The 21,047-nt window shown below is 45.2% G+C and overlaps 1 protein-coding gene across 1 annotated transcript in view; it reads right to left on the reverse strand.

Annotated features, from left to right (window-relative positions):
- Window positions 1-20,005, reverse strand: part of Pamr1 (peptidase domain containing associated with muscle regeneration 1) — a 90,870-nt gene extending 70,865 nt beyond the window's left edge. The window contains exon 1 of the mRNA XM_048360757.1: window positions 19,912-20,005. Within this exon, the coding sequence (XP_048216714.1) occupies window positions 19,912-19,984 (73 nt within the window). The 5' untranslated portion in view covers window positions 19,985-20,005. The remainder of the gene's footprint in view (window positions 1-19,911) is intronic.
- Between the last annotated feature and the right edge of the window lie 1,042 nt (window positions 20,006-21,047).

Below are 21,047 nucleotides of genomic sequence, written 5' to 3' on the forward strand. Positions count from 1 at the left end.
GGGATGTCCCAGACTCTTCACCCTTAAAGGGGGATCTCTGGAGCCCCGCTTTCAACTTGAATTCACTCTTTCTGCATCCTTGCAGGGGGATGTGTGGGCCAACTTGGGAAATCTCCAGTTTTTCTTGTTCTTGATCTTGCCTATGTTTTTTTCCTTCTGTATTAATTGTTTTGGTTTCTTTTCTTTTGTAGCCTTTTGGACTAAACATCTGATCAGAGCTATGGGTAACGTTCTATCTTGGGGTCCTCCATCTAGCCCCCTAGATTTGACTCTAGTTCACTGGAAGGAGATCAAGGAGATAGCTCAGAACCGAGGTGTGGCCCTTAAGAAGGAAAAGTGGATTACCCTGTGCAAGTCAGAATGGCCCACCCTTGAGAGAGTTAATTGGCCACCTGAGGGAAGCTTTGACATCATTAAGATCAGTACCTTACAAAGCCTAATCGAAGCCCCTCGTTCAGGCTATATAGACCAGATTCCTTATATAGACACCTGGAAAGAACTAGTTGACAGGGACACTCCAGCTTGGGTTCGGCCTTTCTTACCAACTCCCTCCTCCACTCCTTCCCCTACCCCAATATTCACTCAAAAAACACGGGGTGCCAAGAGAGAACCTAAGAGGGGAGAAAAGAAATTATATCCACCTGTCCTCCAGGGAGGAAGCACAGAGGAGGAAATGCTTCCCCCTCCATACGCCCCACCCCAGTTAACTCTCCAAGAGGAGGACTCTGAGGAAGATGTTTCAGCTGTGCCCTCCGCCCCGGAGGGCCCCGCTCAATCAACTCGCCGGCGCCAAAGAATTACATCTCTTCACAAATCTACTACCCTTCCCCTACGCCCTATAAGTCCTGTGGATGCGGACGGTCGACAACAATTCCAATACTGGCCATTTGCTACTAGTGATCTTTACAATTGGCGTGCCCAAAATGCCCCCTTTTCTGAGAAACCTCGGGACTTAATTCGCTTGTTTGAAACTATACTTTTCACTCACCAGCCCACTTGGGATGATTGTAGCCAGCTTTTACAGGTACTTTTCACCAATGAGGAGAGAGGTCGTATTCAAGAAGCGGCCCGGAGACTTATCCCTGGCCCCAACGGAGCACCCATCACGGATCCTGCCTTGATTGATACCTATTTTCCCCAGACCCGACCAGCATGGGACTACAATACGGCTGAAGGTAGGGAGCGACTCCTTGTCTATCGCCAGGCTCTGCTGGCAGGTCTCAAGGCGGCGGCTCGCCGACCTACAAATATGGCCAAAGTTTATGATATCAGACAGGGAGAAAGTGAAAGTCCGGCAGCATACCTTGAGCGTCTTATGGAAGCCTTTAGTCAATACACCCCATATGATCTTGAGACCCAGGAATCTGCTCAGATGATTATGTTTGCCTACGTAAATCAAGCCGCACCGGATATAAAGCGGAAATTGCAGGCTCTAGACAGGCTTGGGGAAAAATCTATTAGGGATCTAGTAGCAGTGGCGGAAAAGGTTTATAATAAGAGAGAAACAGGAGAACGAAGACAGGAAAGGAGTCTGGCTAGGATTTTGGAACAACAACAGAAGGAACTCAGGGAAATCCTGACCTCTATGCAGGCAGGAAACTTTAGACAGTCCTCCTCTCCAAGTAAGGAGCAAAAGCCCAAACCCCAACCAAGGATGGGGAAGAATCAATGTGCTTATTGCAAGAAGGAGGGGCATTGGATCAGAAACTGCCCAGAGCTAGCCCAGGAAAAGGAGGAAAAACATAAAGTAGGATCAAGAGTGTTGTCAACCTTAGAGATGGCTGAGGACAGTGACTGAGGGAGTCGGGGTTCAGATCCCCTCCCTGAGCCCAGGATAACATTAAAAGTGGAGGGGAATCCAGTCATGTTCATGGTAGATACGGGAGCAGAAAATTCAGTATTACTAGCCCCGAGAGGGCCGATGTCCACTAAAACAACATGGGTCCAAGGTGCAACGGGCACTAAACCCTATAAATGGACTACTCAAAGAACAGTGGACTTGGGAGCGGCCCAGGTAACCCACTCGTTTTTAGTCATCCCTGACTGCCCCTATCCATTGCTTGGACGTGATCTCTTAACGAAAATGAAAGCTCAGATACAGTTCACAGACAGTGGGATTTCTGTGACGAACTCAAGAGAAAAGCCTGTTAGTATACTAATAACTAGCAAGTTAGAAGAAGAGTATAGGCTATACCAGCATCTCAAGCCCGAGTCTCCAGAAAATGAGTGGCTACGGGCGTTTCCCCAAGCATGGGCAGAAACTGGGGGAATGGGACTGGCAAAACATCGTCCTCCAATTTTTGTGGAACTTAAAGCCGGAGCTGACCCAGTAAGAGTTTGCCAGTACCCTATGTCACTAGAAGCAAAGAAAGGGATCACTCCTCACATCAGAAAATTATTAGATTTAGGAGTTCTGAAGCCCACCCAGTCAGCCTGGAATACTCCATTATTGCCTATAAAAAAGTCTAATTCCAATGATTATAGACCAGTGCAAGACTTGAGAGAAGTTAACAAGAGAGTAATGGACATTCATCCAACAGTCCCAAACCCATATACCCTGCTGAGCTCCCTGTCACCGAGCCATGTGTGGTATACTGTGTTGGATCTAAAGGATGCTTTCTTTAGCCTGCCCTTAGCCTCACAGAGCCAAAGCTACTTTGCATTTACTTGGCATGATCCTGAAATCGGGATAAGCGGTCAATTGACCTGGACCAGGCTGCCTCAAGGATTTAAGAATTCGCCTACAATCTTTGATGAGGCGTTACATGAAGACCTAAGTGAGTACCGCTCCCAAAATACTGAAATAAGTCTATTGCAATATGTAGATGATTTGTTAATAGCTGCTCCAGACAAGGATAGTTGTTTAAAGGGAACAGCTAGGCTCTTAAAGACTCTTGGCAATTTGGGCTATAGGGCCTCCACTAAAAAGGCACAAATTTGTAAACCTGAAGTCACCTATCTGGGCTTCATATTAAAAGAGGGCAAGCGTTGGCTGTCAGATGCACGTAAAGAGACTGTGCTAAAAATTCCTGTGCCTAAGTCAGCGAGACAAGTCAGAGAATTCCTGGGAACGGCGGGTTTTTGCCGGCTGTGGATACCTGGGTTCGCTGAGATGGCCAAGCCTTTATATGAAGCCACCAAAAACCTCCCAGAATTTCATTGGACTGAGCAGATGCAAAAAGCCTTTGAGGCAATCAAGAAAAGCCTTCTAGAAGCCCCAGCCTTAGGCCTACCTGACGTGAATAAACCATTCACATTGTTTGTGGCCGAAAAGAAAGGAATAGCAAAAGGGGTGCTCACCCAGCCAATTGGGCCCTGGAGACGACCGGTCGCCTATTTGTCAAAGAAATTGGATCCTGTCGCCGCTGGGTGGCCTCCGTGCTTAAGAATAATAGCTGCAGTAGCCCTCTTGGTAAAAGATGCAGATAAGTTGACTCTGGGACAGAATCTGACTGTAGCCACTCCACATGCTCTAGAGGGGGTGCTAAAACAACCACCTGACCGATGGATGAGCAATGCCCGCATGGTCCATTACCAAACGTTGTTACTTAACCCGGCACGTATCAGCTTCTGTGTACCAACAGCATTAAACCCAGCAACTCTGCTGCCGGATCCGGATCTGGAAGCGCCCCTGCATGATTGTGACCAGATCCTGGCCCAAACACATAGCCTCCGGCCAGACTTGCTGGATTTGCCGCTATCACATGCCGAGCACACCTGGTTCACCGATGGCAGCAGCTTCATTCGAGATGGAAAAAGGTATGCGGGTGCGGCGGTTACTACGGACACTGAGATATTGTGGGCAGAGGCACTCCCTCAGGGGACTTCTGCACAAAGAGCAGAACTAGTGGCACTAACAAAAGCTTTACAGATGGGAAAAGGAATGAGACTAAATATCTATACGGACAGCCGGTACGCTTTTGCCACTGTACACATCCATGGAGCCATTTACCAAGAAAGGGGGCTACTGACAGCTGAAGGAAAGGCCATTAAAAACAGACAGGAGATTTTAAGCCTCATCCGGGCCCTATGGGAACCAGCAAAGATTGCCATTATGCATTGCCCGAGTCATCAAAAGGGAGTTGATTCGGTGACTAGAGGGAATAATCTGGCTGACCAGGCAGCTAAGGAAGCAGCCCTCCATCCCAGAGCAGAAGTATTGACTGTAGTAGACCCAGGACCACGAGCTTTGCCTCCTGTACCCCAGTATTCCCAGGAAGACTTGGAGTGGATAAAAAAAATTCCCATGACCCACAAAACCCTGGACAGAGAAGGAAACGATGACTGGTGGAAAACTGGTGAAGGGAAACTTATCTTGCCACAAAGGCTAGGTAAGGGGATCCTTAAAAGAATCCACCGAGCTTCTCACATGGGAACCCGAAGAATGCAGGACTTGCTCCGACATTCCAAAGTAAAAATTAGACAAGGAGATCAACTTATTGAAAATATTGTTAAAAATTGCAAGGCCTGTCAGCTTACCAATGCCCCCAATCAACAAGTTACTAAAGGAGCTCGCTTCCGTGGGGATAGGCCAGGCGTGTATTGGGAAGTAGATTTCACAAAAATCAAACCTGGAAAATTTGGATACAAATATTTGCTAGTTTTTGTAGACACCTTTTCAGGATGGGTGGAAGCCTATCCAACAAAGCATGAAACTGCGAATATAGTGGCTAAGAAGATCCTGGAAGAAATCCTACCCAGGTATGGCTTCCCATCCACCATTGGGTCGGACAACGGACCGGCTTTCGTTTCAAAAGTAAGTCAGGGAATAGCCGCTGCACTGGGGACAGATTGGAAATTGCATTGTGCTTGTAGACCCCAGAGTTCAGGACAGGTAGAGAGAATGAATCGGACTCTAAAAGAGACCTTAACTAAATTGGCCTTAGAGACTGGCGCAGACTGGGTGTCACTCCTTCCTTTTGCTCTACTTAGGGTAAGAAATTCTCCCTGTCAACTTGGCTTTACTCCTTTTGAAATAATGTACGGGTACCCTCCGCCCATTATCCCTAGCCTTCAGACTGAATTGCTCACTGATTTGGATGATATTGAATTTTTGTGTAAACTTGATTATTTGCAGCTCGTGCACAAGAAAATGTGGCCCCAACTCAAGGCATTATATGATTCTGCTTCTGTCCCTATCCCCCATTTATTCAGGCCAGGAGATTGGGTGTTCGTCCGGAGGCATAACTCCAAATCCTTAGAACCACGATGGAAGGGACCCTACGTGGTGCTACTGACTACTCCCACGGCCCTTAAAGTAGATGGCGTCACCACTTGGGTCCATTGCTCCCACGCCAGGCCAGCTGACCCCTTTGCCCTGGATGACAACTACCGTGATGGAACATGGGAGGTCTCCAAGCACCCAACTCAGCCGCTTCGCCTTCGCCTCAAGAAAAGAAAGTTAGACTGAATATTGTTATAATTTTCTTTTTGCCTTCTTTCCTTACTACCCTGGCTAGTGTTGATGTCATTTTGGCAGCTCACTCCAAAGTGAGGTGACCCCCTTATTTTAGGTAGTTTTGAGCTTGCTCAGGAATACGGGTATAGCCACCCGACCCTTAGAGCACAGTTGAGAAGTTTATGTATTATTTTGTTGCTTACATTTGGATACTAAACACTATAGAGCTAATGGTAAGTCTGTATAGCTGAAAGTTAATTTTCAGTTTGCAGCAATCCTGCAGTCCCTTGGAAAAGTAGACTAAGGTTATAGGTTCCTGGCTAGGTAAGGTCAACGCCCCTGAGTCAGCCTGAAGAAATTACAGAAGATGGATGATCTTCACCCATCAGCCCCCCTTTAAAATCAAGGGACCAGAGTTGTTTTTGGGAAGATGAGGCAGGATAAACTAGAGACATGCAGAACAGAGGTACAGAGAATATTCTTGTAAGAAATGGTGACAGGCCCTTTGGTTACTACATTGGGTCCTACTGGCCCATGCCTTACCTCTATATCATCCCCTAGACATGCAAGCCATTGAAATGGACAGAATGGAGCCATGATTGGCTCCCAAGGTACCAAAAAGAAAAAGGGGGAAATGAGGTGCCAGACTTTGAAGTCAGGCCCCACCACGTGAACCCCATTTTAGAATCGAACCCTGAGCCAATCAGATTTGTACCTGTGTGCTAATCTTGCTTGCACAGCTGATTGTTGTAACCTTGTTCTTTGCCTTTATAAGCCCTGTGTAATCACAGCTCGGGGCTTCCTCCTAACCTCCGCTGTGTCGGTGGGTAGGACGAGGCCCGAGTTGGCAGCTCGTTCAATAAACCCTTGCCTTGCTTTTGCATTTCGGAGTGTCTGAATCTTGGTGGTCTTCTTGGGGGTGGTCTTGCAACTTGGCACAACAATTTATGTTGGGATCCATCTTCCCCCTTGATGGAAGGGGCTTGATGAACCTCCCCCAGCCCTGGGGAATGCGGCCCTGCTACCCCCTCTGGATTGGAATCCAGAGAAACCGGTTGGGCAAACAGCCCCCAACCCAACCTGCTAGCCAGCCCGGTGACTACCAATCCTGCCCTGGTTCGGCGCGCTCGAGTGACGTTAGCCCTTGGGGGGTCAGGTGATACCTTTCAGCCTATCGACATCCTGGCCAAACCCCTCCCCTCGGAATCATCTCCCCTTGTCCATGTCTCAATAAAGTTAGTTCGCTCTAAGAAGCTAGCCCCGTTGCATATGTACGCCAGACTTCTAGTGGTAAGGAGGCGGGCACATATCTGCGGCAGATCACGTGCGCGACAGGTCGGAGCTATCTCCCCCGTTCCACTCTAGCTTATCTGCAGGTCGGATGATTAGGGGAGAGGGCGTGAAAGGGAGAGTGGAAAGGAAGAAGTAAGAGTCCGAGCCGGGAGGGGCAAAAAAGCCCAACAATTTATATACCCTCTGTCTTTGGTGATCTTCCATATGCCGTGCTCTTACTGTCTATATTTGAAAAAGAGCCTGTGGCAGATGCTTGCAGAGACTTAGAAGACAGAGCTCAACAGAATAGGTGTTTCTGGGTCAATGATGTTACAGTACTAAATTTGAGACCACTTAAAATTCTGAAGATGAGATGCTTCTGATGACTGTCCACTTGTGTTTCTAAGGTGGAGCCAACCACAGGCCCTCAGCTAAAAGAAGTTGCCTCTTCATCATGTTCTAGCATGCAGAACTGGAGGAGGTATCTATAGTGAGGCGAGCCTGCCTGAAGTTGTCATGAGTCCAGTGATGATGGACCTGTCAGATATTCCATTGCAAATCTCCAGCATTACTCCATCCTTGACATCAGTTGTTAATCATCTGGCTTTAGTAGAAGGAAAATTCATCTTCTGCTGGCATTGGTGAACCTAAATATGAAGACAATAGCACTAACTCTGCCAACTCTTGGCAAAGAGGTCATCTGTGATAGACCATGATCTCAGCATATCCCTGATGGACTCTGACTTAGGTGATTTTGAATTGTGAAAGGCTAGGAACAGGTGGGGTGATTTGTAGGATACTGAGTTTGAGGAAATCTGGGTTTGAATGAATGATTAAGGTATTGCTTAAATTTTATTGTTTTTATCCTACCCATTCCAATTCTTTGGCTGATATAATATTTGTTGAGTTGTATTACCAAGTACATTTAGATGCATTACTCAATTATTTTTCTAGTGACCAATGCTAATAAAAGTAAGATCTATTCAGCTCCTATTCTCATGTCCAAAATAACCCAGAAGCAGCTGTTCTTCAAGGACTTCCAGTACCACAGTTGTTGGGGGTTATGGCAACTGGAAGCATCTCCAAGATTCAAGACTTTAAGTGCCATCCTGTCTGGTGAAAGATGTGAAATATCTATTTCTAAAGAGAAGCAGCAGGAGTTGAGGTATGTCCTATTTAATGGTATAAAAGAGCTATGATTTGAATGTGTTCAAATATTATGTGTTGAGAGCATAATCCTTATATTAAAAATTAATATGTTAATTGGATGTTAGGCCTTTAGGTCATGGAGGCAGCCTTTATGAGTCTGTTAATCTACTCATAGATTAATGGACAAATAGAGGAAGTGGCTTGGTTACTAAACAAGCAAACTGCTTTCAGGTAGCTTGCTCTGTCTCACCTCCTGTTGTCCTCTAATACATTCTGTAGCAAGAAAACCCTCACCAGACACCAAGTACTGCCAGTGACATGCTTTTAGAGTATAGGTCCCGGCATACTCTTGGAGCATAATTCCCAGTATGCTCTTAGAGCACAATTCCCAGCCTCTAGAGTAACAAGCCAAATAAACTTTTATTCATAAATTTCTGAGTCTCAAGTGTTTTGTTATAGCAACAGAAATCACATATAGATAGCCACTATTATAGAAAAGAGACTGAAATCTAACAGCAAGGGGGAAGAACCCAGAATTCTGTGGTAGAAACAACAATGTTTTCAAAATGCTATGGGCATGGACCTCTGGAGTGCACATTATCACTCACTCTCTTAATTTTTAGTTATCCATGTCTTAAACTGTGATATATATACATAAAATATACAAAATATATATACATACATATATATGTACACACACACACACACACACACACACACACACACACACACACACACACCTAGCTACTCATCGGGGGCTAAGATCTGAGGATCGTGATTCAAAGCCAGCCCAAGCAGGAAATCTCGTGAGATCCTGATGTCCAATTAACCACCAAAAATTGGAAGTGAAAGTGTGGCTCGAGTGGTAGAGCACTAGTCTTGAGAAGAGAAAAATTCAGGGACAACACCCAAACCGTGAATTCAAGACCCATAACTAGCACCAAAAAAACCCAACCACAAAAGATAGAGATTAAAAGTAAAGACTGACACATATACAGTATTTCTTCCAGAGTCTTTCATGGTCATTTTTGTCTTCATCTGCATTGATACGTACAATCCCAGCACTGTCTTTACATCCTCTTGACATGGAGGCAATGTGTCCAGCATGAAAGGGGAAAATTCTGTGAGTGTGGATCCAGATTACAGACCAGAAGGTCAGAGCAACTTCCTAAGTCACTGAGAAGCAGGGTTGACCCCTGGATCTTTGGGGAAGTAAGAATGGAGAACCAATAAGAAAAAAAACCAAGTCCAGTATCAAAATGAAGCTACAAATCTCACAGGAGTATTCTTATTTGAAAGGCAGAGATTTAGACTCTACCCTAAGAGATTGTTAAGGAAGAATGTCTGGATTGGAGTCTGGAACTTAACCTTTTGTTTTTATTGGTTCTGAATGCAGGGCCTTGTACTTGCTAGGCAGGCGAACTAACACTTGAACCACAGCCCCGGTCCTAAGGAATAAAGATTGGTATGTGTGTGGATATGGGGGTAGGTATACTGATAGTGGGGCTTACTCTCAGGGCCTGGGCAGTGTCCACTAACTTTTTCTCTCAAGACTGGTGCTCTACCACTTGAACCACAGCAGAACTTCCAGCTTCTAGATGGTTAATTGGAGATAAGAATCTTATAGACATCCCTACCCAGGCTTTCCTTGAACTGTGATCCTCAGATCTCACTCTCCTGAGTAGCTAGGATTATAGGCTAAAGCCTGGTTTAGTACTAGGATTTGAACTCAGGGCCTTCTGCTTGCTAGGCCATCACTCTTCCACTTGACCCCTGCCTCCAGCCCTGTTTTTGACTGGCTGTTATTGACATGAGCTGTGATCTACCTCCTATAGTCTTCTGGGCTCACAGTCATCATGTCTACTTTCCTTTCAAGGAGATGGAGACTCATGAGATTTTCTGTCTAGGCTGGCCTTGAACTGCAATATTCCCAATCTCAGCCTCCCACATAGCTAGACTTACAGTTATGAGACATCAAGTGCCCTGCAAGGAATCAAGATTTTGTAACAATCATTCCAGGTGACTTCAATGCAGATAGAGATACAGATGAGAACATGGGCTTCTGAGGTAGACACAGAGTCCCAGCCTAGCCACTTTGTATCCTAGATCAGGTTACAGAACAGTAGTAGTTCTGTGCCTGTCTCTTTATTTGTAAGATGCAAAATCATAATGCCATTGTGAATGAAATAACACACAGAAAGGCATGAGAGAGATTCAGCACAGTACCTGGCTCAGAGCAAGCTCTCAGTACGTACTTACAACTGCTGTTGCTGGTGCCATTCAGAATTAGGAAGGACATCTAAAAGCCAGGCCAGCTGAACTGCTAAGTTCTTTTTTCTGGAAACAGACTGCTTGCATTGGAATTCTCTGTTATTCATTACAAGTATAATAATATTGGGCATATTATATCACCTCTCTTTATCTTTCCATGTATAAAATGGGGTGCTATTGATCCTACACTATAGGACTCTTACGAGGACCGAATTTGTTAAAGTACTTGCAGTGATTTTAGAGTGTAACTGAATCTTCTTTATACTCCTTTGTATCCCTCTTTAAAACAGTGCCTTGTCAAAATAGCACTCTTATCTAGACAGACACACCCAATATGAACCATAGCATGATCGTTGGAATTAGTTATAAAGATAGTAATAACACAGAACACAGATGGAGCATCCTGCCAACCACTTTTGTTTAACAACACTGTGTTCCTTCTCAAACCCACAGCAAAGTACTGTTAATAAGTATGAGGAAACTGAGGCACAAAGGATAAGTTGCTAATTCTCTTAGGGCCAACTGGTAGGTCCAGGATTCAGATTTGGGCAGTCTGAGTCCCAAATATTTTCACTTCACCAATGCTACTTCTTAGGCAGTAAAGGCAGAGATGTAAACTCTCTAGAGTCAATATATGCATTGAGTACAAGAAATATACCCACTACCTTACTATGAAACTGTAACCCTTCTGTACACCACTTTGACAATAAATAAGTAATTATTCAGAAAAAAAGCAAAAAGAAAAAATAATCATTGAAAAGAACAAGGCTTATAGCTGGTACCGTTGGCTCATGCCTATAATCCTAGCTACTCAGGAGACTGAGACCTGAGGATCATGACTCAAAGCCAGCCTGAGCAGGAAAGTCTTGAGACTCTTATCTCCAATTAACCACCAGAAAACTGGAAGTGGAGCTGTGGCTCAAAGTGAGGGAGCATTAGTCTTGAGCAGAAAAAGCTTGGGACAGCACCCAGGCCCTGAGTTCATGAACCAGGTCTGACTTTAAAAAAAAAAAAAGAAAAGAAAAAGAAAAGCACATACTTTTGCTAGGCATGGTGATTCGTATCTATAATCCCAGTTATGTGGGAGGTAGCAATCAAAAGGAATGTGGTGTGAGGCCAGACTGGGCAAAAGTTAACCAGGTAACCATTTTTTTACAAACCAGGCATGGTGTCTCATACCTGTGGTCTCAGCTCTATGAGAGGTGGTATGAATAGGATGATTGAGGTCTCAGCCCATCAGCTTGGGCAAAGAGGGGAGGAGTGGAGTGGGGGAGAGAAAAGAAAAGAGAGAGAGGGAGAGGGAGAGCGGTCCTATATGAAAAATAACTAAAGCAAAAAGTAAAAGAAAAGAGAGAGAGATCCTATATGAAAAATAACTAAAGCAAAAGGTGCTGGGGGAATGACTTAAATGGTAAAGTAGATAGTGCAGTTATATGTAGATACTGCAGAGAGAGAATGAGAGAGAGAGAGAGAAAGAAAGAAAGAAAGATGCTCGCTTCGGCAGCACTATACTAAAATTGAAACGAAGAAAGAAAGAAAGAAAAAGAAAGAAAGAAAGAAAGAAAGAAAGAAAGAAAGAAAGAAAGAGCTTTCCTTGATTCAATCTGGGACTGCTCTTTTGCTTTATCTAATGGCTAAAGAGTGTACATGATGATGGATGAGAGAGAACAAATCTGTAAAGAAGCAGGGATGAAGCATGTCAGGGGCAGATATGAAATATCTCTCCAGCCCTAGTGTTGCTCCTCTTGTAAAGAGACACATGCTCTGAATTACAAAAGTTGACCATGGAACAGAGAAATTTCCACTTCCCATGTCTAATCAGAGTGAGATCCATGACCCTGTGAACAGTTGTCCTGGAAACTGGCTGGATTCTGGGCTGCTTCACACCCATTTCCTCGAAGGAATGACTTCTCTTAGGACCCACATGGTCTCACTGAAGCCATTGTCTCTCTTCTTTCTCAGCATCCACTCTCCCTCCACAGAGAAGAGCACATAACTAATCATCTTTAACCCAGCCTGAGCACTTGGAACCACCATAGGTTGAGTGAGACGTCTTTCCTAATTTCAGGATCCTTCAGCATTTGGCCCAAATACAGCCAGCAGATCTGGCACAGCAGGACCTGCTTGCTGCTCATTGTTAGCAGTGTTGCTCAGAATCTCAGAGCATCTGTCAAGAAATCAGACCATCTGCAATCGAAACACGGACATCTAACATACGACTAGGGCAGATCCTGAAAGTTTGCCTATCTTCTTTTTGTGTGTGAAATGGGCTTCATGACACTAGCAACCCCTCCTACATTTGTTGTGAGTATTTAAGATGGCCTAGTATTTCTCACAAACTCCATCAGTTATTTGAAGGGCAAAACCTGGGATTAGGCCCTATGATTAGATAGAAGCTACTTCAAAGACAAGTTCACTTTGGGCTGGGAATATGGCCTAGTGGTAGAGTGCTTGCCTCCCATACATGAAGCCCTGAGTTCGATTCCACAATACCACATATGTAGAAAAAGCCGGAAGTGGCACTGTGGCTCAGTGGTAGAGTGCTAGCCTTGAGCAAAAAAAGAAGCCAGTGACAGTGCTCAGGCCCTGGGTCCAAGCCCCAGGACTGGCAAAAAAAACAGACAAGTTCACTTTGGGCATTTCTGTCATCAAGGATGCAGTATTTGATGTGCAGAGGTGGGTTGGGAGAGGTGAGTGAGAATGTTGAAAGGCATAACATTGGTCAAGATCCACTGTATTCATAAACTGCTTTGTTGAATAGGGGCTCCTTTGTAAAACTACCCAAACATAATAAAAATATTTTTAAAAAAGAATTTGATGTGCAACCCCCACCTACTCTGCTCTCAAACTCCCTGAACTCTTAAGTGCACCCCACAGGTAATTGCAAGCTAGAAAAACTTAAAAAGGAGTAAGTTAGATGCAGAAAATAAAGTGTCTCTATGACAGACAGTGAGAAGCCAGCTCTAGTCCTCTGCTTTCCTCGAGGTGTTCTGTTGATAGGTAGGGAGCCCATTTTCTTCTATAACCCTTACTTCTTTTCCACCATAAATCTACAACTTTGGTCCATATCTTGTGAGGACTGACAAGGCTTGAACCTGGTAGCCTTCCTGCCAGCTATCTGTTTCTCTCAGATTGCAGCCAGCTTCTGGGCCTGGGCGCTCTGCTCTGCAATTCAGAAACTGGAAAATAGAGCCCCTGCATTTCCCTGTCCTTTAAAATAAATAAGAGGAAATGGAAGCCAGCTACTTGGCAACTCTCAAATGTCCCTAGGGAAATGGTGACAGCTCCTTACCCATGTCAAGAGGTGGGAGACAATGTTCCTCATTCGTCCTGGAAATGACACTTTCTCCAATTTGCACACCCTCCAAGTCAATTGTCATATCCCCAGATGGCCTCTGATGAAGGAGAGAGGCAGAGACACTTGCTCTTCCATCCTGATTGGCCAACCCCAGTAAGGCAGATGAAAATCTTTTTTTTTTTTAACTTAAAGCCTATTATTAGGTGTCCAGTCACGATTATCTTAGCTAGTCCTGCTGTGCCAATATAACCTAATTGTAGGAAGATTAAATCCATCCCAAGCTCGTGTCAGGGACATTCCAAAGGCTTCCTCAGGACTTCTGAATATTCCCAAAAGATTTGCATGCCCCATGTCATCTCTATTTCTGGGTTTCCATGTCCAAAATATGCTTTGTCCATAGTTTATTGCCTACATAGCACCCAGTCTCCTCCTCAGTGTCCAGCAAAAATGTATGGTAAAAGTCATTTATGAGAATAAAATATCGTACCTAAGAGTTGGAGGGCCCAGAGAGAGAGGTATGATTAGGTTCTAGGAAACATACAAGTTAAATTATAATTTGAAACTTAGAAAAGTCCTATGTAGGCTAGGCACTGGTGGCTCATACCTATAATCCTAGCTACTCAGGAAGCTGACAGCTGAGGATTGAAGTTCAAAGCCAGGGAAGAAAGTCCATGCAACTCTTAACTCCAATTAACCAACAAAAAAATGGAAGTGAAGCTGTAACTCAAAGAGGTAAAACACTAGTCTTGAGTGAAAAAGCTCAAGAACAGCACTCTGGCCATGAACTCAAGCCCCACAACCAAAATAAATAAATAAATAGAAAGAAGGAAAGAAAAGTCCAATAGAGTGGATGCTTTTTAAAGTCCTTTTATACTACTAGGCACCAGTGGCTCAGACCTATAATCCTAATCCTAGCTACTCAGGAGGCTAAGATCTGAGGACCATGGTTTAAAAACAGCCTGGGCAGGAAAGTCTGAGAGACTCTTATCTCTAATGAACCACCAAAAAGTGAGGAATAGTGCTATGGCTCAAGTGACAGACTGCTAGCCTTGAGCAAAACAGTTCAGAGACAGCACCTAAAGCCTGAGTGCAAACCCCAGGACTGGCACACATGCATAAAAAGTCATTGGCCAATCAAACCTTAGCCATGTTATGCCTTTGCAACTCTCCCCATTGAGCATCCAGCTTTTTAACCTCCATACCTCCCTTTCTTTCTCTCTTCTGCCCCACTCCTCTTGGGAATGGAGATCAAGAACAGAAATGTTAGCAGTAGGTATCAAACAAGAGAAAGTAGGGTGAGGGAACACAGGGAAGATCTAGGCCACCTCAAGGCAATCAGCTTCAAACATTTCTAAACACTACGTTCTACTAAGTGCCTCTACTAAGTCAATTTCAGGCTGACAGTTGCAGCCTTCACGGCAGCCCTCCTCTTTACCACAGCCAAGCACAACAGAGCAACTGTGGCCCCCAACTGAAGCTAGCCAGGGTTGTCTCTCTTCTGCTGCCTACATATCCTGAAACCTTGCCAAGGTGACAGGCACATGGAACCACCAATCCATGTGCTAGATGCCTGAGTGAAAGCTGGCCAGGTAATAGGTAAACTTGGGCTCAAAAATAAGACAGCCAAGGACAGACATCATGTGTTTCTAAGAGCGAGTAGGCTCCCTGTGGCTTGTTAGAAGAACTATCTAGGTTGACTCCTTTATATTCCGGATCCAGTTACCTTGATCTCTAGAGTGTTGAAAAGTACTCCACAATAGTATCTTTGTTTTAATTGGGCCCTTCATTCTGGAAAGAAGTGTTACACACCCGGAACACAATAGTAGTCAAATCTTTATTCTTCCTTTGATGAGCTCATTGTCTTAGCTGGAGAGGAATTCATGACAGCTGTTACCCACACAGTGTAATCAGCTGTGCCAGAGGCCTGGCAGGGGATCTAGCTTAGATAAGAAAGGCATTCTTCAGAGGTTGACACCTGAACTGAAATTTGAGAGACTACCTGGGAATTTGCTAGATAAAGTAGGGAATTCCAGATGTGGGAACAGTATGCACAAAGACCTGAAGACTAGAAACAAAACAATTTAGGAGTTTAGAATAGGGGAAGAGCGACAAGAAAAAGCTAGAAGTAGTCAGGAGCCAGGTTGGAAGAGGGTTCTAAGTTCCTGGCTAGAGTTTAGATTTACCGAATGGAACAGTGTGTGTTCCTCATACTGTCTACATCCAAAGAAACACAGCCACTCTGTGTCCCAAACTCCGTAAACATTTAAATATGGTTGAATGTCAGTCTTACGTGGTTATAAAGATCACCACATGACTACTGTGCAGCAGGTATAGGAACCATAGTGTGAAGGCAGGGAGGGAGCTCTGAGACTGAGAGGGAGCTTTAGATCAGATGTGGATTTAACCCTTTTCTGGCCAGCTAGCAAGGGTGGGAATGGATTAGGTTAGATGTTCATGGTGTATGCATTTGTGCCTGCAATTTCTCGTAATGTTCAACCTCTTGCTCTTATATTTGTTTATTTTATCTCTGAATAAGTGTAAGCACCACAAAACTAGGCCTGGAATACTAACATATCCCCTGTAAAAAGTCTACTGCCTGACACAGAACAGCCACCTAGTTTTTCTGAATGAATGCATGCATGAATGAATGTATTTGTGAGGAAGTGAATGGAGATGGAGATTAGGAGACTTGAAAAGACCACGATGCTTACTCTAGGACAAGGGCAGTAGGAACAGATTGGAAGTGACAACGTGTGAGCTATTAAGGTGGTAAACTAGACTTGAATGTGAAGACTGGCAGGTTGAGTACCCATGAAGAGCCAAGATTCCTACCCCTATCCCAGTTTTCTCTTTGCTCATCTGTCTCAGAATCTCCTAGCCTCAGCACCCAGAACCTTTCCCTCAACTTAAACATTCTGTATGTTATATGATCTCCTTCACCCCCCAGCCCCCAGTTACTGATTCATCCAATTCAATAAATTTTGACTAAGTGAAAAAAAAATAAAATAAAAAATAAGACAGCTCGAGTACATTATGTACTCCATTAATCTACCTATGCAGACTTTTCTCATTTACTTACTTACGTATTGAAGCAATCTCATTATACAGTCAACACTGGCCTTGAATTTGCAAACCTTATACCTCAGCCTCTCAAGTACTAGGATTACAGGTAGATAGATATAGAGATAGCTATAGAGATAGATAGATATGTATAAATATATATGGATATATATTCAGAACTTTTTCATCCTATCAAACTGAAACTCTGGACCCATTAAGCACTAACTTCCTTTTCCCTTCTCCTTGTGGCCCCCGGTTGTCATCATCTTACTTTCTGTCTATGTGAACTGACTAGGTTGGCACCACATACAAATGGAATTGCACTGTGTGTGTGTGTGTGTGTGTGTGTGTGTGTGTGTGTGTGTGTGTGACTTAAACTCCGGGTTTCATGCTGTTGTTTGGCTTGTTATTACTCAAGGTATCAAGTGACATTCTACCACTTGATTCACACCCCCACTTCTTGCTTTTTTCTGGTTAATTAGAGATGAGCCTCATAAGCTTTTCTGCTGAGGTTGGCTTCAAACTTCAGACCTCAGCCTCCTGAAGAGCAAGAATAACAGGGGCAAGCCAACGGCACCCTGCTGGTGTTTGTCCTTTTGTGTCAAGATTCTCCAACATATTGTTCATCCATGTTGTAGCAGGGGTCAGAATTTTCTTCTTTTTAAAAGTGAATGCTATCCCATCACATGTATGCAGCACATTTGGTTTATTCACAATGGACAGTTGGCTTGTTTCCACCTTTTGACTTTGTAGAGTAATGCTTCTATGAACTCTGAGATGCAAGTATGTGTTTAAGACTCTGACCTCAGTTCTTATATGCCTAAATGGCATGAGGAATTACTATCTCAAATGGTAATTATATGTTTAACTCTTTGAAGAACTATCCCTGTGTATACTTGAACCAATCTTACAACCTCTCCAAACTTGACCTGTGCAACAATGATAATGAAGTAATTATGTTAATAGTAAATAGTCTAAAACTCATGTATACAAAGCATATGATTTAAAGACTAGCTGCATTTTAAACTGACATCTAGGTGGTTAATCTTGTCCTCTGGAACCAAAAGACTCAAGCTAAAATAATCATTAAAGACACTCTCGGCTCCAAAAATCCATAGTCTTACCATGAAATTATCTTCCTGGTGGGATGCCAAGAACTCTCAGAATATATGATAGAGGAGAACCCTCTTCATGATTCTTGCAAAATCCACTGTGCCCAGATACTCAATTTCCACTGCTCTCTCCTTGGAATGTGCTAATGCATCCCACCAGAAGCCACCATCTATTTTTTTTCTTGCTACCCTTTCCCCTTTGCTTGCTTTCCACATTCTGTTTCTCAGCTGGTGGCTGCTGCCCACTGAAGAACATCTGTGCTTTAAATTTCCTTTCCCAGTTGCATTTGGGTTCCCACCTTACCAGCTAACTGTCTGTTGGAAATGACACTGGCGAAATGATTCATAATAAGGCTTCATTTCCCCAGAGTCTCATGCTTTAAATGAGTGTTTCCTCTTAAGGCCGAGTCACATTGGCAGCACCATGGCCATTTGGCACAGTCAGTTCGAGTTGGACTCCCACCTCACTGCTGTTTATGTCAGGTTTATCATTTGGCCTCATGTCTGGATTCCTGACCTCTGACACGTATCGCGTGGCCACAAGCAACAACATCATCCCCGTGATGTTTACAATTCAGATCCTCTTTCTAGAAAAGTAATTTCAGGAGAAATGCATCCAAGCTTTTCTTGCTGGAGCCAGATGCAGAATTAGAGCAGGAAGTGGACTTGTACACACACTACATGAAGAAATATTTTCCTTCTCCGCTCTTTAGTTCAACAACTGGAATGTCCTTGCTAAACACATGAAGCTGCTCTTCTGGCTCAGTCAGCAGCTTGGCTGACAACAAACCACACACCCTCCCCAAAGCTTTTCCACAGCAAAAGGTAAAAGAGAATCTTAAATTAGTAAGAAATGAGTTTTTCAGATGTTGGGCAGTCGAGTTTGTTTTTCAACTTTCATGGGTTGGATTGTCTCACCTGCCACGTTATGAAGACGGAGGCGAGAAGCATGGGTCCAACCGGGAGGAAAATCTGATCCACTGAATCCTGATGCTCTCAGAAGCACCAGGGTCCTCTAGAGTTGCTCTAAAACCACCACACCCTGCTGACCATATTCCAAAAGGCAAAGATGGAGCAGGGAGGAGTCCTAAGGCAGAGTCCTCAATTTACCCCTGGGCAAATGTTTAGGGTCCTGGTTTAGACTTACTTCTGCTTTCTCTTTTATTACTGTCTTTGGGCTGCTCCAGGGACCAAAACACTCTCACCACTGGAAAGTAAATCACTAAGGAAAAGGGGAAGAGGAAGGCAGCTGTAGATAGAAAGTATACACCAAAGTGGAAAAAGCGGCTCCTGTGTCCAGGCTTTTTGTGGACCCAGACTCACCTGTGTTCTCCTTCTCTGCAGCAGGCTATTGCATACAGATATCACCACCACCACCCTTCTTCTCTAACTATTGCAGTTGCTTGTAACCACCTGCAGCATCAGAGCACTGATGGCCCAGGTAATGCACCAGGGACTGGCAGCCTGTGCAGAAGGGAGGTGCCAGAGGCTGACAGGTGTGCTGTTAGGAAAAGATGCCTCTTGTTCTGTCAAGCCTCTGCCTCTCTCACATCCTGACTCCTTGCCCTCCAGCCATACTTCTCACCTGCCAAAGAGCCCTTCCAAGGCTTGCCATTCCCTGGGGTCGGCCCTTGGCTGACTCAAGAGACTCAAGAGGCTCCCAGGAATTCTGTGTCTTGTCCCAGCCTCATTTTTACCCCACCCCACTCACCCAGTCCATTGGACTTGGGAATTGTGGCTCAGAAAGATGGTATGTGCAAAAAACAAAGACACCAGAATGCTTTCAAAACAAACACTGTGTGTGTTCCCAGGAAGAACTTGAATTTCAACCTCAGGCTTTCTTGCTTACTAAGGAAGTGCCAAGATCTCCCAGGCTGAGGATCTGATCAGAAAGGGTTCCCTCTGTGAAATGACACAGAGCAAGGTTCCCAAGGCAAAACAACCAGCAAGCCCAGCTCCATGGAGTTCTCTCCTGCGCACCTCTGCAGGATTGCTTTCCAGGGAAAACTTTGTGTTTGCAAATTACAGCCACTTACTTCAAACTCAACCCAGTCTTCAAGGTGACCCGGGACTTTAAAATAAAATAATAATAAAGAAAGAGCAAATAAAACTGGAATTAGTCTCCCCTTCCAGAGACACTTTAGTCTCTAGAGATGCCCAAGTCCCCTTCCATTCTCGGCGGAGGGCAACAGGCGCTGACTCCCACACCTCCAGCCAAGTCCCCAAGATGAGCCCTGGTGAAGCCACGGCCGCCACCCACGCCCCCACCTCCGTGAAAATGCCGGGTCCTGTCCCGGCCCCCCGGGAAGGAAACGCCCTTCCAGGGGCATCCTGAATGCCACTCACAGTACCTCTTGGCAAGGAGGAGATGAGCAGGAGCTGCAGGAGCACGAGCCCCAGCTGCATCCAGCGGTCCAGCTCCATCTTTCCCTGGGAGTCGGAGGAGGGACGGGACGCAGGGAGGCCAGCGGCGGCGGCAGGCGGCTCTTACAGGGACCTCCCCGTCCCCAGCTGGGCGGGAGCTCGGGTTTCAGCTGGGCAGACTTCCCCATCCTCACCCGAGGGGAGCCACCACCTACAGCCACAGCTACGTCAGCCCCAAACTCTCCTCTGCTTTAACCCTTCAGGGGTCCGGGAAGAGGTGGTGGCCCCGTGAAGCCCCCCACCCCGCCCCACATACACACTCTCCCCGCCTTTGTGGCAGTCAGGAGAACAGCTGGGCACCCCCTGATGGCTCAGAGAGATGCCCAGCAGGGTTCAGGGATTCCCGTGGGAAGTGGAGGTGGGTGGTCAGGAAGAAGCACCATGGTGGAACACAGGTAGACCCGTGAGGCGGGTGGGGGGGGGGGGGAACCTGCACCACCCCACCACTGCTGGAGCCTGGGATTTTAACTATTTGCGCCTTCTCTGGACTGCACCCAGATTAAAAGAGTGCCTCTGGGTGGGTGGGTGGGGATAGAGGAAGCCCACCCTGCCTTCTAACACTCTTCCTCTAAGCTCTCTGTTTCCTCCTCTGACTGTCTGCTCCAAGTGGTTGCAGTTTGGAAGTTTGCTCTGCGATTATAGGCTGCTGGGGAAATTCCTCATCTTCCCACCAAGCCCATGCAGGCAAATTCAGCAACAGAAAGCATTCCTGAGCACATGCCAGGCAAGGCTGGGCTCCAGGATCGTGTGCAGGACACTGTCTCCATTATGACATCTTAAATAAAGAGGAAGGGTGCTTTAGGAGTTTTGTGAGTTATTTGTTCTTGCTTTTGTACCAGTCCTGGGGCTTGCACTCAGGTCAGGGTGCTGTCTCAGCCTTTTCACTCAAGGTTACACTCTACCACTTGAGCCACTTGAACTCTAGCTCCATTTCTTGATTTTTTTTTTTTTTTTGGTACAAGCAATTAATTGAAGATAAGTCTCAATGACTTTTCTGTGCAGGCTGATTTCCTGAGATCATCAGATCTCAGTTTCCTGAGTAGCTAGGATTACAGGCATGAGC

This window comes from Perognathus longimembris, chromosome 13, assembly GCF_023159225.1.
Source record: "Perognathus longimembris pacificus isolate PPM17 chromosome 13, ASM2315922v1, whole genome shotgun sequence".
NCBI classification, from domain to species: Eukaryota; Metazoa; Chordata; class Mammalia; order Rodentia; family Heteromyidae; genus Perognathus; species Perognathus longimembris.